Source organism: Monopterus albus, unplaced genomic scaffold (genome assembly GCF_001952655.1).
Source record: "Monopterus albus unplaced genomic scaffold, M_albus_1.0 scaffold28.1, whole genome shotgun sequence".
In the NCBI taxonomy this organism is placed as follows: domain Eukaryota; kingdom Metazoa; phylum Chordata; class Actinopteri; order Synbranchiformes; family Synbranchidae; genus Monopterus; species Monopterus albus.
In genome coordinates this window covers 2,566,631-2,587,741 of record NW_018127908.1, presented here as the reverse complement: position 1 = coordinate 2,587,741, position 21,111 = coordinate 2,566,631, and the positions used below count along the sequence as shown (strand labels likewise).

General features: G+C 40.5%; 2 protein-coding genes across 5 annotated transcripts in view; both read left to right on the top strand.

Moving 5' to 3' along the window:
* aqp4 (aquaporin 4) overlaps positions 1-1,897 on the top strand; it is a 3,678-nt gene extending 1,781 nt beyond the window's left edge. For all 3 annotated transcript variants that reach the window (XM_020595828.1, XM_020595825.1, XM_020595827.1), the window contains exons 4-5: positions 386-466; positions 1,085-1,897. In XM_020595828.1, the coding sequence (XP_020451484.1) occupies positions 386-466; positions 1,085-1,333 (330 nt within the window). In that variant the 3' untranslated portion in view covers positions 1,334-1,897. The remainder of the gene's footprint in view (positions 1-385; positions 467-1,084) is intronic.
* A 6,254-nt stretch (positions 1,898-8,151) lies between these two features.
* On the top strand, positions 8,152-20,879 carry kctd1 (potassium channel tetramerization domain containing 1). 2 transcript variants are annotated; one of them, XM_020595965.1, is made up of 5 exons: positions 8,152-8,551; positions 14,151-14,329; positions 15,346-15,490; positions 16,601-16,906; positions 19,161-20,879. In XM_020595965.1, the coding sequence occupies exons 1-5, from the start codon at positions 8,543-8,545 to the stop codon at positions 19,320-19,322; spliced, it is 801 nt and encodes a 266-aa protein (XP_020451621.1). In that variant the 5' UTR covers positions 8,152-8,542; the 3' UTR covers positions 19,323-20,879. The 2 variants fall into 2 exon arrangements, with proteins under 2 accessions (XP_020451621.1, XP_020451620.1); XM_020595964.1 differs by lacking the exon at positions 8,152-8,551 and adding an exon at positions 13,011-13,365.
* Positions 20,880-21,111: the final 232 nt, after the last annotated feature.

Here is a 21,111-nt window from a genome sequence, read left to right as displayed (position 1 = left end):
TGCATCAAAGCATCCATTCTTTAATGTGTGATATTGCACACTTCTTTGTGATTCACACCCACGTGCACATCTTTATTGGAGACTACCACTGCATGGCAACGAGTCTCCGGGGGCTCCCTGAACCCTGCAGAGAAAATGAATGCACAGGGAAATAGATGTTACCTCTCACACAGCTCAACTGATTTTTTTCACTGGTCTGTTTAACAAATGCACATATACATGTACATTTATTCTGACTTGTGTAAGATATATTCTTAATTATGAGAAACATTTTGTCAGTCAAGACAGGACAGCTTTATACCTAGCCATATTTCAGATGACAACGTTACACAAAACTAAGCTGTTTTAGCATTTAGACTGAAAACAATGCAAATATGTCTTCTAGATTCCTTATACAGGAGCCAGCATGAACCCTGCTCGTTCCTTTGGGCCTGCATTGATCACACTTAACTTCGAGAACCACTGGGTGAGAGATACTTCCATTCAAGGATAATTTTTTCCTTTAGGAGTTTGCATGGCCAGTTTGCATGCCAGTCAGCGTGTGCCACTTCTGTACAAATGATAATGCATAAGAGTATTGAAATAATAATTAATCAGCTTACTATTTCAAACATTGTGTCATGGTGTCATGTTAAAATGCTCAGAATTATTCTGGGCATCTTATTTTACATTCCTGAAGAAGGCAAGCTCTAACTACAGTACAGTAAGTTAGAATGCCATGTTGAAACCTGGTAAGGTCACAGTTTCAGCATCATTGCCAGGGCAGTGTAAACAGGTGTGATCTAAAAAAAAAAATTAAATTGCCTTTCACTCATAGCAGTAAATAAAAATACAATACAAACCTTACTTAAGACCTTTGATTGAACCCAGCAAATGAAATGGCAAAAGAAAAAAAAAAATCAGAAGCTAACAGAGCTACTGTACCTGCCTCTGAAAAAGGTTGTCCCTCTTTTTCAAGTTTGACAGCTTGACAGTTGTGGTAACAATGTCAGTGCTGCATTGTGTTGTCAGTAATAAAAGATCACTCATGGCCACTGATTTGCCAGCGAACTAAATAAGGTGTTTGTCTTACTGTTTATGGTAGGTGTACTGGGTGGGACCCATTCTGGGGGGCATCCTGGCTGCTGCTCTGTATGAATACCTGTACTGCCCTGACCCTGAGTTGAAGAAGAGGCTGAAGCAGATCTTTCAAAAAGAGCCTTCAGGGATATACAAGGAGGTGGAGACAGAGGACATTGCCACCAAGCCAGGCTCCATCCACACCATCAATCTGGAGGGCACCGAGAAGAAAGATCCTTTCCTGGAGCCAATGGGAGAAGTGTCCTCTGCCTGACTGAAACATGCACTGGAAATGGAGACCAATCTGTAGAGCCGAAAGACAAATCAAACTTTGGAGAATCTGTCTCTCTCCAAAGACTTTGTCCTCAAAGCAGAATATGATTTCTGTCCATGAGGCTTCATATCAGGGCTGAATTACTCACCTCATTGTCATAAAGCTAATATAATGCAGTCCAACAGACATTTGCAGCCGGCTCAATACTAATCCCGAGGCCCTGAATGATTCTGTAGTGGTGCTGGCATGTGGTGCACATTGTACGCTGCAGAACAACAGCCCATATTGTGTTAAGGAAATGTATGCAGGGTCAACCAATTATGGTGGGTCATTATACTGAATCGGATGAAGTGAAGAAGAAAATGCAGGCTTGTTATTTTTGGATTAGTGTCACATTTGGTTCATCCACTCTATATGTAATAACTGGGAGGTTTCCCTTGTGATCATTAAGCACATTACAGGGCCCAAGCAATGTAAGACAGCTCTGACAACCTTTATTATCAGGTCCAGTACCATGCCCTCTATTTTCAGTGCATCAGTCATGTAACAGCTATTTCATCTTTATGCAGACACTGTTTTCTGTAAAAAAAAAACTTTTTTACTTGCTGATGTCATATGTATATTTTATAGATCTAGATCTAGATTTGGTTCTTATAACACATTTATGATTTTCTGTGTTTCATATTTAAGTATTTAATTTACTATTAAATTTTTGCTGATCTTTCTTGGTGATGTTGTGCTCAGATACTACTCAGTCATTTTAAGCTCAAACACCTGAAGTTCTACAGGATGTAAATGTTCAGGCTTTTCATTTGAGTTGTGTCCAGTTGTTTCTGATAGTAGGGGCTGAGCACCTGATCCTGATCTTCTCCTCTCCTGGGAAGAGGAGAGGATGAAATCAATGACCAACTGGCTCATCTACCTGTAGATTATGTCTCCCTATGGCCAGATAAATGTCCACGATGTGTTTCCCTGTGAGTCCAGTCTCTGAGAATAGCTTAATGTAATCTCATTCCATCAGCAGAGAGCACAGGAAATGATAACACCAAGCAGGAGTAATTCAATCTTTTTTCTGTAATGTGGAGGAAATGATTATTCCACAGTTCTCCTGCTGCATCAGCTGAAATTGTCAACATGGTGCAGCTATACTGTTTATGCAAATACTGAATGCCAGTGTGTTTCAGATACTAAATCAAAACGGTTTTTTTTTTCTCCTAAGTGAGCCAACTCCCCGATTTCACCTTCTTCCTCTTGTAAATGCAGTTTCAGTACATAGCAACAGCACCCCCTACTGGTCACAGTATGAATCACCTACTGTGTTGTTTTTCTCCCATCTGTATTTCTCCAGGGGAGGGCAGCCACGAGCCTTGGATGCACAGGTTACACTGTAGACATGGTTAGACCCAAGTGAGTTTCATTCTAAGTCTGGGCCACGTGTAACTTAAAATTGGTCCATGTCATTAATTCAGAAAACAGGAGCATTTGGTGTTAGTCCAGGGACCCAGTACTCCAGCTACAGGAGCTGAAATGAGTCAAAGTACTTTGTCAACTTTTGCATTCTTATTATTTTGCAATTTCGTGAGTATGAACACATACACAGGTTTTTATTTTCACTTGAACTGCCTAAATTCAACTGCCTGCCCAATACTTTTTTTATATTTACAAATGAAGTCCTAAGGACGAGTACTGTGAGACAGTTGTGGTGTTAACAAATGCTGCTCTTCCAGGACTGCTGGAGTTGAAGATGGACAGCAGTTAATTTCTCAGCCCCCTATACTTTACCTGCATGTATGCTGCCTCTACCCCTTAAGGCTTCAGTGGCTTGAGGCCAATACCCTCTCAGCTCCCCTTTAATCATCTTTATAGCCCAAATAAATGAATACATAAATTTTATATTTCATGCATTGACTTTTTCCTCTTGGGACAGACGATAGGGAATGAGTTCACTCGGTTTTGATTCATCTGCCCTTACTCATTGGAAGATTAAACAGAGGAAGACAGGTGAAGATGACAAACACTGCTGGATTATAAATGTGGTTTTGCTGTGAATTTCATATTTGTGAATGAGAGTGAAATGTTCATCTTGGTAAATATTTATTATATCTGATCTGACATACAGATTGTTGAACTTCCTTGCTATACAGTTTCAGACTACTATATGAACAGACAGTGTAAACTGACAATCAAATCCTGGTATTTCATTACAAAATAATTCCTCTCTGCATGCTGACAATCTTCCTAAACATTGCTGCAGAGCTTATTTAGCAAAAAGCTAATGAGAAATGACAGCAAATAACAGCTGTTTGTGAACATCTTGAATGACTTATCAGCAAGAAAACTGATAATGCATGGATTGCCTTTACAGTGGCTGACTCCATAACTCATTAATTTGCATTTACGTTGATTGCAAATATCAACAATGGCAGTATGATGAAAATATTGCTGTAACTAGAATGTCATTTGCACATCAAGTAAAGCATATCTCAAAGTGCATCTCATGCTTATCTTACTGAGAACAGGCAGGTTTCTTGCGACTTGAAAATTCATATTTTCAATTCCCAGCATGCAACTGAAGGGGCAAAACACAAAACACACACCTTTAAGATCATTAGCAATTAATATTTGGGGATTCATGAAGAAAAACAGCGTTAAACACTTGTTTAATAATTCATACTATAAACAAGAAAGTCTCCCACTTCCTTAATAATTTAGACGTAAGCTAATGTTGATTTATTCAGGAAGGTCTCTGCCACCAGCACTGCCTGGAGTGTCCAAATTTGAATTAAAGTAGGACAGTAGCAGGCGAGTCTGTAATAACATTTGTATAATTTTATTATTGCTCTGGGCTCAGTTCATTTCCTCCTCCAGTAGCTGCGTGAAATTGTTTGATTCTGGAAACTGCCTTGAGTCTGCGGCTCTGGGGTTGGAGGGTGGTACAGGAACAGGAAGGCATGCGACACTCTCTCTCTCACTCTGTGTCTGATGCTGTCAGACACATAAACACAGGCAGACACACACACAACTGTTCGTAGACACATACACACATGCAGAAAGAGAGATAAATAACTTTGTTATTCTAGGTTTTGTAATACTGTTACACTGGCTCACTTAATAACTCAAGCTGTCTTGAGAATATGATTGATATTCTCACTCACCTTGTCACTTATGATAAATATTTTACTGCATTTATGTGAGATAGCTAAGGACTGGAATAACTCATTCATTACATTATCAAATCATAGAAATATGAGGCTCTGTGTTTGAGTCCTATTCCAGCAAAATTAGTCCAAGAGAGTCACCAGCACTGTGAAAAGAGCTGATTTGTAAAGCACCTCATTTGATGAAATTCCAGTTTTTTTTTTGTAATTTTAAAAAATATTTAATTTCATTTGGCCTACAAGGAAGAATTAAATTTCATAATCATTTGGAGGTTTCCTAAGCTACTGAATCTTCTCATGTGATTTCTAGTTTGCGGTGTTCCTCTGCTATATTGTGATTTTGTTTATCAACCGTAGGACTATCATTTCCAAAATGGTAATTTACAAAACTCTAACACAAACAATCAAGTTTGGGAGGTATTAGCTCATGTAACACACACCTGAGACCCCAGTGGCTTTGACACAGGAAAGGAGGGTGGAGAAGTTCTGATTGGTTTCCTCGGGGCTCTGCCTCCACCTTCCCACCCGCACACATTCCCTCACTCCTCCTCCTCCTCCTCCTCCTACCCCCTTCAATTCCTTTATGCAGAGCAACCCAAACTGCAGTTTGATGAAACACATTTGTTTGACTTAACTCTTGCCTTGCCATCATGGCTAAATCTCGAAGGCCTGTCAGTGTAATTTGGCCCAACAGCAATTGGGTTAATGAGAGGATATATGTACAAGTGTGGGACTTGACCGGAGGAGCTGTTTTCCATTTGGGTTTGGTCTGCTCGTGTTATTAGGGAAACCTTTATTATTGTTGCCCTCTAGTGGGAACCATATAATAGGATTACATTTTATTAGAGCCTCCCAGCATTACCCAAGCAGCCCCCTCCTCTTGTCTCTCTTCCCCTCACAGTAGTGTCACTGACTCCTCTGTCCACTGCGGGTGGGATGGGTACATTTGGGGCTGAAATGGAAGTCAGTGAGTGGGCTACAAGTGATAACATACAACAGGGAACCTCATTTTTTTAGTTACAGGAAAAGTGACTTGTTGACTTAAGATCTTGGTTTTTGATCACTTTTGTCTGTGTGCCACACAAACTGTAATAACCCCACTATAATAGGAAGGTGCACACATGTACATACTCCACAGAGTTTGCATATTGAACATCTGTGGAGAAAGGAGTGAACAATGACACAGCAGTGCACAGGCTTGTTATCTTTACTGTTAGCTATTGCTAACTGAACAAAAGACCTCCTCTATTACCATTGCTAATGTTTAACATTCCAGGGCCATACCTGTTGGTACGATTTGGACTGCACTGGGGTAACAGAGACTTTCTCCAAAGCTGCATTTCACTGTGCCAAAGAAAATATTTGATGAATAGTTCTGGCCTAAATATGTGCAACCCTGCAGGACAAATTGAGTCAGGCTCTGGAGCAGCTTCAGCACTTTCCCTTATCCATCCCACTCCCTTACATAACCACAGGGCATTAGAGGGGTGTGGCTTGTATAGCAGCAGTTATTAATATGGTCTGAGGCTAAATAAGCATCTCTCTCAGCCATACTGACACGAAAGGAGCAGATAGCCAGTGTCATTGGAGCAATAGTTGCCATAGTTGTAATTTAGCCACTTGAATATTATTTGACTCAAGAAATTGAGGTTATAAATGTGTTTTGAGCAAAGATGCTCCTAGATATTCAAATACCGACTTAGACAACAAACCTTGTTATTATAAAACTGAGCTTTCCTTTCAGGGTTTAAATTGTGTCAAGGCACACCCTGGAAGTGAAATCATGTTACATTTGATAGTTGCATCATTGGATAAGAGTAAATGGTGGATAACAGTTAATGTAAATGTAGCACAAGTAAAGAAAGAGTCATTAAGTCAGCAAAATGATTCACTGATGTCACTGACTTAATAAAAAACGTTATATTGTCAATGAATTTAACTTCTGAATTGTAATGTAAGAGGAGGAATGTATTATTTCTTCCTTCAGAATTCTGATAGTCTTTGTGTTAAATGTGGCCAAAAAGATTGATAACCAAACTTGGGTACAATTGCTGCAATCAGTTGGTCAAAATTCCAACAAGCCATATTTTCCAGGGCTCTTCTTTCGTTTTTCCTGTATATGCTTTTATAACCCTATGATATCATTCATGCTAGGCAGTTTCTGTTGGGGAAAACTAACATCTGCAACCAATCTGGATAATTTGTTCACCAAAACATGGTGCAACCAGCCAGTGCTCGCCTCCTGTAGCAGTTGGATCCAAGAAAAATACAACCCTTCCACAGTGGCATTAGAGCAAAGGCTTTGTTTTTTGGCATCAAGCACCGCATACATTCAAAGATCTCCAATGGTTAGTTTCGAGGATCCCTATATGGATGGCCTCTGCTTGTGTGGGTAATGGATAACGTATGGGATTTTAAAGCCTGAGGTGTTCTCTGTTCACTATAGCTTGTCAGACTAATGGCATGTGTGTGTGTGTGTGTGTGTGTGAATGTGCGTAATCCTTGGTACTTGAAGCTTGGTGTATCGTGTGCCAGGAAGTAACCTGTGGGGTAAATAACTTCATCGTAACACTTCAGTCCTGTGTTTGTTTTTCTGTGGGACATGCTGGTCAAAAGGTGGAAAGTTTACTGGTCTCTGGATCTCGGGGAGAGCTGGCCCTTCATCAAAAGCATTTCTGTTTATCATCTACAAAAGACGCTCTGTGAAGGGAACTCTTCTGATGAGGAGAACTGGAAAATGCTTTTGTTTGTATACTCGCATTCATCAGTCACTGGCCCCTTGATGTGGCATTCTTATTCAACTGTTGCTTGAATTTCAAAACAAAGTTGGATTCAGTTTTCTCCCTGGATGAACATTGAGATACACAGTCTGTTTGTAAAGATTAGCTTCAAATGGATGCGTTCTCTTTTATTTCCTTATGCTTTTTCTGGTTCTTATGTTGGGTAACATTACAATCAGGGCTAAACTGATTTGCTTTCAGCTGCTGTTAAAAAAGTGAATGCTCTCAACAGAAGGGGGAGCAAGAGCGGATATTTAAGCATTATTCTATTCTGTATGGCTGGGGCTAACTGTGCATATAAACAGCACTCTTGACTCAGAATAATTATTTATGTTCACATGAAGGGATTTTTAAAAGAGGAAGGAGTTTAAATTTATTTATTTTTTTTACTGTTTACGTCCTCCAAGTAATTCTATAAACCTCAGAAGTGCCTCAATCTTCCTGAAATCATGCATGGCTGAACATTTGAAATGAGCTTGCACATCACCCTCAGGCACTGATTCAGACTTGATTGGGGCAAGGCAAGCTGCAAGTGCTTATTTATACAACTACGTCATTTGGAGGTTATCCAGAGGGAGAAAAGAGCCTGAAAAGATTACAAAGGAGAAACTACAGAATGAGAATTTCATTAACCACATTCCATTAATTTAATAAGTTGATTGCAGTCTAATCAACAAGTTGTCTGATGCACATGCAGTGCGTATGGCATGTTTAAGAAACAGGCTAGGTTAGATGTTTGAGAGGTAGGGGGGAAAAATCAAAGGACTCCACCAACAATCTATATAATTATCATCATCTGCTTCTTTTCCTCCCTGGCGAAGAAACACTCCATCCATTTGCAGAAATCGCCCGAGGGAACGTTACATCAAAACTAATCATAACGATTAAAATCAGCTTCTCTGCGAGAGGGAGGCAATAGGCAAGTTGGAGGCAGGAAGAGTGAGGGTGTTGTAAATGCAGGAAAAAAAGATTTCTTTATTTGATTTTATAAAAACATAAACTCAACAAAGACTGAGGCACTGCTGCTGTGATCTCTTCCTTTGCTCGCAGTTTTATTCTGCAGATTGGTTTAGACTGGGGCAGAGACATGAGCTAATTGTATCCTGATCTTTGCCTTGAGGGGTTTCGGAGCCCTGGAGCAAGTATTCTCTGTATTTTTGTTCTGTCTACCTTAGCCAAGCTATTGCATTTCTCACTGGTGTAGGAAGAGAAGCAGATCGTGGGCCAAATCGGCGGGAAAAGGTGCACAAAAAGATACTTTATGCCGCTCTATGTTTCAGGTAAGCGGAAATTTATTTGGTTCGCTATTATTTCAGAGGCTGGATGGACTGGGACATTGAGGCGCAGCAGCTTTTACGCATGTGCCAAGCGATTCGACTGGTACAGTTCTTAAAAGCATTTAACCACTTCCTGGCTATTGTTCCTTAGTTACTGTCCAAATGCATGCGTCTGACTACGGTATGCAGTATATTAGGTGTATTTGAGCCAGATGAACAGCGGATTAGACTGAGATCTGGTCGAGCAAACACTACTTAGCCATCCTGTGAATTCGCTCCTGGCGCGTTTCGATTCCCAAGACATCACCGTCTCCGTGTCGCTGTTGCTGTTTAACTTGTTCATAACTTACTCAATCCAGCATTTATTGTTTCCGTGAAGATTTTGAAGTCAGTTTTATCGTGAAACAGTTCTATTTCCTGGCTGCCCTAGATCTTCTAATGAAAGACGCCATTGTGGAGTAATTTTGCCGCAGGCGTTTTTCTTTTTCTGTAAAACAGGATGTACCTTTTTCAGACGTCAATGCGGAAACTGTGAATCACCCTTTAATATAAACGTGATCGTGTTAAAAGAACCATATTTATGTAAACGAACACATAAATAGGAGTGAATTTTGTCCTCTTTTTTCCTCTCTTGGCTCCGTGACCGCGCCGTGCGTAACCAACTCCAAGGTCCGGATGTGAATCGGCAAACACAATAGTTTACCAAGTCAGAATCTGGACTTGTCGCACTTATGGGAGTATTAATCGTGGAAGTAAACATGAATTCTCTACATAAAGTTACATTTTGAAACTGTATATTATCCTGTATTCTAAACAAAAATGGGTCGATTGTTTGGGAACATTTCTCGTTGCACTGGGAGGATGAGGCTGTAAATCACATTCATTAAATGTACATTTATTATTATTATTATTATTTAAAAGCTGTAAGTTCAGGCCAGCTGTAACGAAAGTAGTCGGTTTCATCAGTTTCAAGTGGCGCCCGAATAAGCAGAGATTTACAGTAGTCAAGTCCGATCACTTGATGGCGCTGTGATAACAAAGCCATACTGCTTTACTACACAGTATGTCCAGCATCTCTACATCTGTGTCCTAGTAAAATTTTACTTAACAAACAGACTCTGGTCTGGCAAAAGACAAATATTTATAAGACAGATCTGTAAGTCCACGTTACATTTGTCGGACCATCTGTTTTGAGTTACAGTTGTTTTACTTGCCAAACTGGGAGTCCTTGGAGAGAAATACTGTTATTATATTTTCTGACTATGAATCTCCCACTCCTGTACCCTGTACCCTTCGGTCTCTGCCAGTGAACATGCACCACTGTCCTATAGCAACACAGCGCTGATCACACTTCCTTGTCTGTGATGTCATGCTGATGTTCTGCTATAGTAACTCCACAAAGAATGGAGCCCTACTTGTAATAAAACTCAGGGAATAATGGTGTGTTTCTGTTTGATAAAGACTGTATCATTGCAATGACATGTAATTCACTTGGATGCAACATGTACAACTTTACATGAGTTCACACTGCATTTTAGTCATTGTTAACTGAGTGACTCAAGTTCTATGACTATAATTCTGCTTATTCTCAAATATAGACTGAATCACCCTAAGTTATTACAAATGATTGTGTATGTTATTCTAATTTCACTTGAAGGAGCAGACCAGCATAATCTATTTACTCAGATAATTTTTCTCTTTCAGGCATATGTGCACTAAACACAAAAGTAATATTTACAGTGCACACATTTCTGTTTTTGTCAGCATTAACACACAGACCTACCATTGTTACTGAGAAATATGATTTTAGTTTGGAGTCAGGATTTATGAGGCTGATATAATGCAAAACACAGATGGTGTTTCATCAAAATAGAATAAGCATATTCATAAAGCATTTTTAAACAAACATAATCATTGCCACCATACAGGAGGTATGTCAAGACTCACAAAAGAGTGAGGACGGAAAATACTGATGATAATGTCTTAAGTTTGATTAAAACATTCATATCATCATTATTAGCAAATTACAGATGTGGTATTGCTTGGAAACTGAGTAGCCACCTTATAATAACTAATGTCCATTCATAAAATACATAATGATAAACCCCTGACCAGACAACCATCATACAATACCATTCTATTATGACAGTATTGCTACCTGGCATTTTTGCCTGTACAGCTGCCGCTAACTGAAGCCAACCCAAAATCTTAAGTTGTCTATGTGTGGACATTTGAAACAAATGGCCATGGGCTCCAAAGCGGAGACAACCCATCCAGATTATGTAAATACCAGTCTGCCTGCCTCCAACTGAATGTTAATGCTCTGATCTGAAATGCTAATTGTGTCTTGTGCAATATGTCAAAACACTGAAGAACTGCATTGTGGGATGGAAAATTGAAAGGTAGTTTGTTGCTTTTGCTGATCCCAACAGGCCCTGTGATTATTCAGTAGCAGATACTTGCATTTTTGGAGCATTAGTGGATAACAGCTCACAGTAGGAAAGAAGACGTTGAACAAGAGCTACAGCATTTGTTTCTTGATATAGAAAGGAATATGTTAAATGATGATTTTGCATAAAAGGCATGTCACTGAAAGACCACAAGTAGAAAGCAACAGGAGTAACTGGAGCAGCCAAGTGCTCCAGGTTTTTGATGCCATGTGCATGTTTTAGATTTGTTTGTGGTGCAACAAAATTACACAAGCTGACTAAATGAGCAGTTTCCCTAAACATGTACATACCATTTAGCTTCACAAAGGCTGGAAACTTTAGACACGTCTACAAACACACCTACAAATGCTGTCACATGGGAGACAGTTGTAGCGCTGTGCTAAATTCAAAATGGCAACAGGTAGGAAAAGAGCTGGTGTGGGAGATCTGCAGTGCACATCTGGAGCTGATGGCTGATACAGGAATCAGTCCTCTATCATATACTTACTGATGAGTTCTGATGATGCAGTGACCTTTGAACTGTCCTTGACCTATAAGACAGATATATGGCATAGACATCAGTCCAAGAAAAGATCTACAACACATTATCTTTACTTCCACCTACTCAGAATGATTTTGTGATACAAGAGCGCATTCCGCCAGCCACCTACCTGACTGCTTGTTCTCTTCCACTCACTCTTCTCTCTCCCCTGCAGTTTTCCATAATGCCTTACAGATTTTACACTCAATCCACCTTTGCGATGACAAGGCTTTGAGGAAATCCAATTCCACCAAGCTGTTTTCAGAACTTACTCTCCACAGGCACACTCTCGTTCTTACACTCAAACACACACACACACACCGCCATCTTCACAAATTAGTCAGGGAACAAATTACCTGCATTCTGAGTGTGATCCCACGCACTTTGCTGGCTGCCTTACACAGGTCCCCTTTTGAAGAGCAGCCATGTGATTTCGCTCTCTTTTGCCCTGCAGGCCCCTTTGCCTTCTGCAAGGGATTCTGGAGTTGAATTTTAAAACTATGTATGGCTGCTGCCTGCGCTTATCAGCGCGTGCACAAGCAGCATGCAAATCAGACCAGGATCACACTCGGCATTGGAGGCCACTCAAAGGCAAGCTTAATTGCTAATTGGGTGTCTAGGTGTGAAACTCACACTGCCTGTGAGAATCAGGAATGTGGATGTTTTAAGGCCAGTGGTTAAACTAATTAATTTAACTCTGAAAGTTATTAAGAATTGTGGATCCATTGCATTTTCTGTGTAAAAACAGCGCAGGCGAGTGCTGTGGCAGTATTTTATAACAGCACCTGGACATGCTATGATTCTATAATCCATTATGGCATTAGTGCTGTGGTTTTGCAATGCTGAACTGGTCATTGAGGTATCATTTACACATTGCAGTTAATAAACAGCAACTCTGACATTTGTCAGGCATAAAGCCATTAAAAACTGACCAAGAGTTGTTTTAAGTACCTCATTCTTCTCTGAAGGACAGCTGTTTTAGAGGACTGTTTCTTTGTGCCCTTAAAGGGCATTTAAGTTATTAATATTCTGAAAAAAGTATTTTTGCCCTTCAAGATTTTCTTTTACTAAGAATACATCTAGGCAACTGAAAATAATATTAGTCTAATGATGCTTTTATGTCATTGGAAGGATCTAGAAAGGGGTTTAGGAGTGATATAGCTACTGTACAGTTAGCATATGTGTGTTTGTGGGAGGAGGGAGTAAGGGACACCTTTGTCCAGGTGCTTGATTGGGTTTTGGTTTTGTCAGTGTGTGTGAACTTTGGGCTTTGTGGGACCATTGTGTTGAAGGAGGGTCTGACATGCTGAACAAATGCTGCTGAACAATGGGCAGCACCATCAGGAGGAGGGTGACCACGCGCACAAACACTTCTCCAAAAGGGCAAAGGCCAGTTGTGGCAGGTCCAGATGTGCGCATTGACCCCACTCTGATAACCAGACAATTACATTTCTGCAGGCAGGATTGGTTTAATTCTGAAAATGCGCCGTCACAGCCCCGGCGCCGCCCTTCCCCCGTTGTTCGCTATCCCGCTTTTTACGCCTCTCCACATTCGGTAGGTGCGTTTGGAAAAGCGCGTCCTATCTGTTAAACTTATAGTCTGAGCTGTAATGGACGAAACGGATATCATGGACTTAACGCATCAGAAAGCGAGAAAGCGACCGCGTCCAATCAGTTCTGTGGATGAGTCCGTGCACGCTTCCCTCAAACGTCTCCCGATCCGAGCAGCGGAGGGCAGGGAGCCCTCGCTGATGTTCGCAGTCAGAGGAGAGCCTGTTCCCGCAGCATCACTCAAGCAAAATGACCATTCGGTGACATCTTCTCCAACCACAGTGATGCCGGCGCAGGTAAACGCGTAAAGTCCGATATTGTCTGCAAAAAAAAAGGAAAGAAGTGGAAGACAGGGGCCGAGCTGTTACTTTAGCTGTAGGAGCGAACTGGATACCTCCAGGTTTTACACAATGTGGTGTGTGAATACACTGTCTTCCCGCTGTCCTTGCGTGTATATTGTCAATAAAACGCACGCACAATCATTTGCTGCTTTCCTGCTTTAATTTATTGTGAAACTTTTTAAATCGTTTTCAGAAAATGTTTGTAGAATTCAGAAATCCTCGGTGACTGAGATGTTACAGCTGCTATTTTCTCCCATCTTCGTTCTGGGTCTAAAACTTTTGGATGTAAAGTAATTTTCTTCAGAGAGCTTAACAGAAATTGCCTGCTAATGGTGTTTTTAGGTTAACGGGAGACATTTTCCCCAAATCCTATTAAAGTATTCAAATCAAGAGACAATATTACTCATTTTCACAACTGTGAGATTGATGCTCCAAATTAATTTGGCTTTGGAGATTATAGCCCTCAGGAGCGGATGCTTATGCTTTCAGGTCAAGGTCAGGCTGCTCTAACTTGCAGAGAAAAATCTTCCTTTTCACTTCTGTCAGTGGAGTTTGTTGCTCCATAGAAATATTTTAATTGTTGTTTCTAATTAATAGCTCTACTAATTGTTACATAACGTTAAAGAATCACGTTGTTGATGTAATGGTTATCTTTGATTTGCAGCAGAAACACAGAAATGAATGCATCTTCTGTCAATGTTTGTGTCATAATATTTCCTTCCTTGTGCTGTTTCAAACAGGATAATCGCTCCAGCATGTCCAGGCCCATGATCACACGGTCACCAGTGTCTCCCTTGAGTAACCAGGGCATCCCCACACCTGCACAGCTCACCAAGTCCAACGCCCCTGTGCATATTGATGTTGGCGGACACATGTATACCAGCAGCCTGGCCACCTTAACAAAATTCCCAGAATCCCGGTGAGTCTGCTCTATTATGCATTTGAATTTTAAGCATGTGATGGAGATCAAGTTTGTGTTTTTGGCCAGTATAGTAAAGAGTTGTGTTTGGTGTTTTGCTTGTATCAGGGAAGGGAACCGTGGGAGATTCTGTGCTTTAAAAGGGGGTTATTATGCCAAGCTAGATGTGTTTGTCACTGTCAAAATTTCCTCACTGTTTAATGTCATTGTGTTTAATGTTGAATGTCATCCTGTGACATTAAACAGTCAAATGTCACATCTCTTCAAATCACAGATCTCATGAATGCACTTACTGGGTTTATATAAAATGTTTACTCCACAGAACCTTCTTTATCATTTGCTTTGGGATTTATCAGGTACTAAACTTCTCCTGCTTAACTAAGGCCCACAGTTATTTTTTGTGGTAAATAATTTCTAGGAGCTTCAAGTGTAGAATGCAGCACACAGACAAAAGCAACTTGGTTAGTCTGACAGATGTCACAGCAGTAGTAAAGGCCCAAAGGGCATGGGGCCATCTGGAGGCTGGGAGGCTGCACTGTCGCCCTGAGCCCAGGCCTGAGGGCGACTAGCACCCAGCCTCAGGCGACCAGCTACCACCTGGCCCTGACCTCTCCAGACCACCTCTGTTTTTTATTCCTTTCCTTTCTTTCTTTTTATCCTTATTTATTTCTGTCTGATATGTGTATTGAGCTGGGTAATGTGTAGGGTACATGTCTGTGGAAAGGTGTGAAAAACATTTCAGAGCTTGAGAAAATTGAGTGAGTCACATCCTTTTGCACATGCTCTTGCTTCACTGCATTATTTTGGGCATCTTTCTTTATTCCATTCCTTCTCTCCCACTGCACAAGGTGTAGGACACAGAGCCATAAGCTGCAGAGTAGTACTCAACTGATTATATTTTAAATATTGTTATGATTATTTACATGCAAAAATTAAAACATTTGTCAACTTTGACATGTTGCCCCGCTTCATCCTTTTCTGCCTAACCAACCCCCCTCCCTTCTCTCTTTGGGTAGAATTGGTCGTCTCTTTGATGGCACAGAGCCTATAGTCCTGGACAGCCTGAAGCAGCACTACTTCATTGACAGGGATGGACACATGTTCCGCTACATCCTCAACTTCCTCAGGACGTCCAAGCTCCTCATCCCAGATGACTTCAAAGTGAGTGCATGTCCATCCTAAAAACTGTAAAGTCCCATCAGCCAGTCAGCAGTCCAACCTAGTGCACACAATGAATGCTAAGGCTGCGGAATGCCTTTGGTTACTAGTCCCTCTTGAATTACTGAAAATGGTACCCATGCTGGAGACAAAATATGAGGGCTCAATCCTAATGCATTTACTTCTCATGAGATGCAGTTTGTTCCCCTCCAGCTATTAGCAACCAGAGATTATTTGAGATATGTAATAATAAGACCAATAAGCTAGTATCAGGGAAAATAAATAAATAAATGCTCTGGTGTCTATGAGCACATACCATGTGCTAGATTTCTCCATTGCTCTATATTCTCATGCCAAGTGTCCATCCAGGGTGACTCTCACTGTATGTGAAACATTAAAATTTAGTCTTATGTGTCCTTTAGTCAGTAATTACTTAACTTGCCCTGAGAGAAAACAAATAACTGCATTATCTGATGGACCGTCCACAGTGTGACTCAATCAGTGGAAAGTATGTCAGCTAAAATAAATAAAGACAAAAGACAGGCTCAAGTTCAGGCTAAGGACATATTCATATCTGGTAGGTTTTGAGAGGAGCACGAGAAAACTTGAACATGCAATTTAGATCCTGCAGTCCTGCGGGTAAAGGATCTGCTCCTCTACCTCACACGACCCTGTGTCGTATGTCACACTACATCTCCTCTATTCATTAGCTTTTGTAATTTTTACAGAATGGTGTCTTAGCTCAGGTTTGCTGCCTGTGCCTGCAGAACAGTGATTTTCTTTTTTTGGTTTGGAAAAAAAGTCACAATGTTAACCTGATTAGCTTGTTCTGTGTTTGGTTATTTTGCTCTCTGGCATAGCTAGAAGTATTATGTGTATGCTGCATTTAGGCAAACAGCTTCCTCTATTTCAATTCAAGCAGGGGAAGTAATTTTGCACAATGTTTAAAAAATTTTTTATAACATTCCTTGAAGACATTTTTGACACTCTGTAAACCTTAACTGATATCCAGTTATTCACTGTCTTGAGGTTTGCTTCACAAACTTCATGAAGTATCAAGACTTTAAATGGAATTGTATTAATCTACACCACATCGTCCCCGGTCTCCTACAGGACTATAGTCTGCTGTATGAGGAAGCACGATACTTCCAGCTGCAGCCAATGCTTGCAGAGCTGGAGCGCTGGCGCCAGGACCAGGAGCTGGGCCGGGTGTCACGCCCCTGCGAGTGTTTGGTGGTGCGCGTTGCACCTGACCTGGGTGAGAGGATCACGCTTAGCGGTGATAAGGCCCTGATTGAAGACGTGTTTCCAGAGATCGGTGACGTCATGTGCAATTCTGTCAATGCTGGCTGGAACCATGACTCCACGCACGTTATCCGCTTCCCGCTCAATGGGTACTGCCACCTCAACTCGGTCCAGGTAATGACATGATTTGGCTGCTTTGGGTGTGTTGTAATTTTGAACTGCCTATTTTAGTGTTCCTGAGCATTCATCAGTCAAGTCATACATCACTTTTTAAAGTAACAATTTTCTATATTTTTCCATTCACTTCTGTGCCCAAGGAAGTGACTGAGGAGATGATCTGTTCATTCAACTTCTTTCATCTGCTGTTATAATGTAGGACCTCCTGATGTCTGATTGGAGAATTTTATCCTTCTTAATCTAATCAAATCACAAGAACAGCCTTGCAGAAAAATAAGCTCTTTGATGAGTTCATCAAAGCATCAGTTTAGCAAGTCATCATTACACAAGCCTACCACCATCTTTACTTTTCTGTGATTTGATTAGAATAAAGATTTTGACTTTGGCTTTGGAGCAGATTCACATTCGGTCGTTCCCGTTTGCCGTATGTGTTTCATGTGGATGAAAAACAGTTACAGTTAAATACTTAAGTCATTTTGACAGTTTAAACTTTTGACGTTAAGTGGGCATCAGTGCCAGCCTGCTGAAAAAGGACGATTCAGGGCTAATTGTAGAATCCATTCCATCATGTGAAGGACTGGCTGACACCTTGAATCATGTCGGAGGGTCACATGAACGTGCAAACAGGTGAAGCTGGCTGCAAGAAAAAGTGGGCAATTCAGGATGCAGTGAAACACTTACATATACACATACAGTGTCAGAGGTGGGTGTTGGATCAATGCTCATTTTAAAGTAATATTAAGTCAAGCGGTACCACATATTTTTGTGGCAAAGAAACAGCTGAAGATCCGAAAGAGTCCAGATGTGTAAGTGTTCATTTTCATATATAAGCAATTTTTGAGGCTGTGTGGGCTAGTTTTAGTTCTACACCAAGTGAACGGAAAGTTAGAAAAGCAGTCTTGTCAAATGAGGGTATTTTTGTTGATCAAAATCATCCCTCTCTGTTGCCTTAATTATCACTTTTAAGGTGTCAGGAAAGTTGTGATTTCTTGAGGAGCAAAACTATGACTTAAAGTCTTTAATTAGCCAGAGGTGGATCTATAAATAGAGTACTCTTGGTACCTTCAGTCACATTTATACTGTACAGAAAGGATTTAATATGATCCTTTCCTAGGCCTAATAGGTTTAAGGACAAATCATCAGACACTCAAATAAGAACACAAAGTTTATAGATTGAGAAAAATGTGTTAAATTAATCTTTTATAGTTTGCATGTAGTTGGCAGTATTGTATTTCCCTGCTTGTATATTAATATTCCACTAATTCACTAATAGCAAAATCCTGAGATGCTGATCAATAAATGATGTCAGAGAGGCATATTTGAATAGATTTCACAATGACTTAGACTGTCTCCCCATTTAGGGAAGCAAATCTCTATCTCTTTCCCAAAAGCACACAAAGAAACCCGTCTCTGAAGTGTGTGAGTTGTGGAGAGTGAGCAAGAGAGTGAGCATGCTCCCTGGCGGGTTGTCCCCAGGCAGGGTCCATAATCCTGTTTGGTTATTAAAGCACGCCGGCGGTGGATGCTGTATCTGTGGTTAATGGAGGCAGGGCAGGGGTTTTTGAGCGAAGGAAGGGGGGAGAGAGCTAGCAGCAGTATGGGGACCTTTGTAGTTTTGGCGGAGGCTTGGGCCTGGGGGCTGAGGTAGAAATGGGGAGGGGGCGGGGTTTGCTAAACAACCCACACTGAGCCAAGTGGCAGAGAGAAAGCCTCACTGCTCCCTGGGGCCTCTTCGATGGAATGTGATCCTACATCCCCCCGGGACATGTCTGTAGATGTCTGCAAGGCTGCGAGATCAGGAGCAGCTACACACACACAGACAAACACACAAAACACACCAGAAAACAATGAAAATGAGGCATGAGGCAAAATGAAGGGCTCTTGGTTTTGTGAAAGTCTCATCCAAATTCTTGTCACAGGCCATATGTTGCTGCAGCTTACTCCCAGAGCTGTTTCTGATGCTAGACTTAGCATTAACTCGGCGCCATGTATCTGAAGCAGGGTCAAATGATTCTATGCTTTCCCATTGTGAAGTAATAGAAGGTTAGAGAAAAATGTTTTAGTACCACAGTTTATGGTAACTGGTACACCTCCACAAATCATTTATAGAGCATCTTATCAAGTTGACATGGACCATCAAAGACAAATATGTAAGCACTGCCTGTCACAGGCGTGCTAATGATACATTCCTCCTCAATGTCCCACATTACCACAGACAACTTCCTCCATCTTTCCAATCCATCTTTTCCAGGTTCTAGAGCGTCTCCAGCAGCGTGGCTTTGAGATCGCCGGCTCCTGTGGCGGAGGCGTGGACTCATCCCAGTTTAGCGAGTACGTCCTGAGGAGGGAACTGAGGAGGACGAGTCAGCGAGGACCCAATTCAAACAGGATAAAGCAAGAGCAGCTGGACTAGAAACCTCCCGAGCACAAGGAGGTGCTAGACTTTTCTGTGGCAGCCAAATGCTCAATGCTGCAGAGCTCTGTGGACTCTTTTCTTCATTTCCTTGTTGATGTTTATGTTTTCTTAAACTTGAGAAACATCTAGAGAATAAAAAAGAGGTGCAACAGGAGATTTTTTTTGCCATGAGCAGATACAAGAAATTTGATAAGTTTGAGATTGCAAGGACATTTGTGATTGTCTAGCCCCCATAAACCAATTTACAAAAGGATTTATATATACTGGATCCCTAAACAAAGTTTGTTTTAAAACTTGGAGCCTACATTAGGTTAAATATGAATTCTGCTATACACATATTAGTTAAAAAGGCTTTTATTGCTGATGTATGTTGCATAGCTTGTCTCCAGTGACTTGACTTTGCTGTCTCACTGGCAAATCTGGCTAAGTCTGTTTTTATTCCACATTGTAAAAAGGTCACTAATGTGTTGCTTACAGTACAGAATGTCTCAGTTGTCCTAAACAGTTAGTTTCAACAAAGCAACCTTTTTTCACATTTAACATGATGCTGAATATTGTGATACCAATGAAGTGTTCTTTTTACTTAAATGGAAGTTATTTTATTGGATTAAAAGATAAAATACAGTTGACATTAGTATCAAATTTTAATATCCCAGACCATTATATACACAGTAAAGAAAATAATTTTGTAAATTATTATGTCATATCATTTCCATTATTTAATTGGATCATAATATTCCTCTGACCTGTAAATTGTTTAATTGTATATGTGTTGTGTTTTTTCTTTTTTTTTTTTTTTTACACATTTTCAAAGCAAATTTGTTGCTTCAGACATGACTGAACAGATTAAAAGCATATTGTACTACCCACTCCAAGGCCATGTTTACTTGTAGCACATGTTGATATGAAGTTAAATATAAAGTATTTCTAAGATGACTGACCCACCCACGCTACCTAGATTTGAGTAAAGAGGAATGTAGCAAAAATGTGAAATAAATCTCAGCTAAAGTTGTCATGGTGTTTGTTCGCTGTTTTTGCATTGCTGTAGAGACTGTTTGCTGTTCGCTGTCTGCCCAGTGCTGCATTTGAAGCACAGTAGTTAGACAGTAATCCCTACATTTAAATTTACTGCACCTGTCCTTCATCTTAAAAGTCTTTCTTGCTTTCTGAATGTGGTCAGTGGAAAACAAGAAGCAAAATATTTCTGCCTTAGAGGATCTATGCTGGTGCATCACTGACTACATGGGCATTCTTTACTTAGTTATATTGGACAGAGCCGACTTCTCCATGCAAGTCCTGTCAGTTGTACTTCCACACATCCCTGCAGGGCCAAAATCCAAAGTAAAATCCCACACGGAGCCCTGTCATCTTGTCTTCATCCCTTTTGGCAGAATCTCCACTTTCTTTGGCTATCTACGGTTTGTGTTATATGTCTCCCTTTCAGGCCTCTTTGCCCTAGATTCCCTTTTGACTGACTGTTATTCTCATAGGCTAGAGGTGCAACTGTGTTGTGAGCGGTGCACAGCAATGCTTTCCTCTCAGTCATAAAATCAAAATGTTCTGTGCCTGTGTGAATAACAAATATTCACCAATCAGACACATCTACTCTTAGTAACCAAACTATAATCATATCAATATTAATTGCACATCACAAGGATTTTTTTAATAAGTACTGTAAATTATTAGTATTAATTATTTCAAGGGTGCAAAATACTAATAAAGTATTTAAAACATCATTCTCAATTGTAAACTTTTGTGAGAAGTGTTTGATAATTAGGGAACTGCA

Bases quoted from the DNA above. Each gene is read 5' to 3' on its own strand.
- kctd1 (XM_020595964.1), top strand. From the start codon at position 13,129: ATGGACGAAACGGATATCATGGACTTAACGCATCAGAAAGCGAGAAAG. The intron at 14,330-15,345 runs GTGAGTCTGCTC...CTCTTTGGGTAG, and splicing joins ACAAAATTCCCAGAATCCCG to AATTGGTCGTCTCTTTGATG. The intron at 15,491-16,600 runs GTGAGTGCATGT...GGTCTCCTACAG, and splicing joins TCATCCCAGATGACTTCAAA to GACTATAGTCTGCTGTATGA.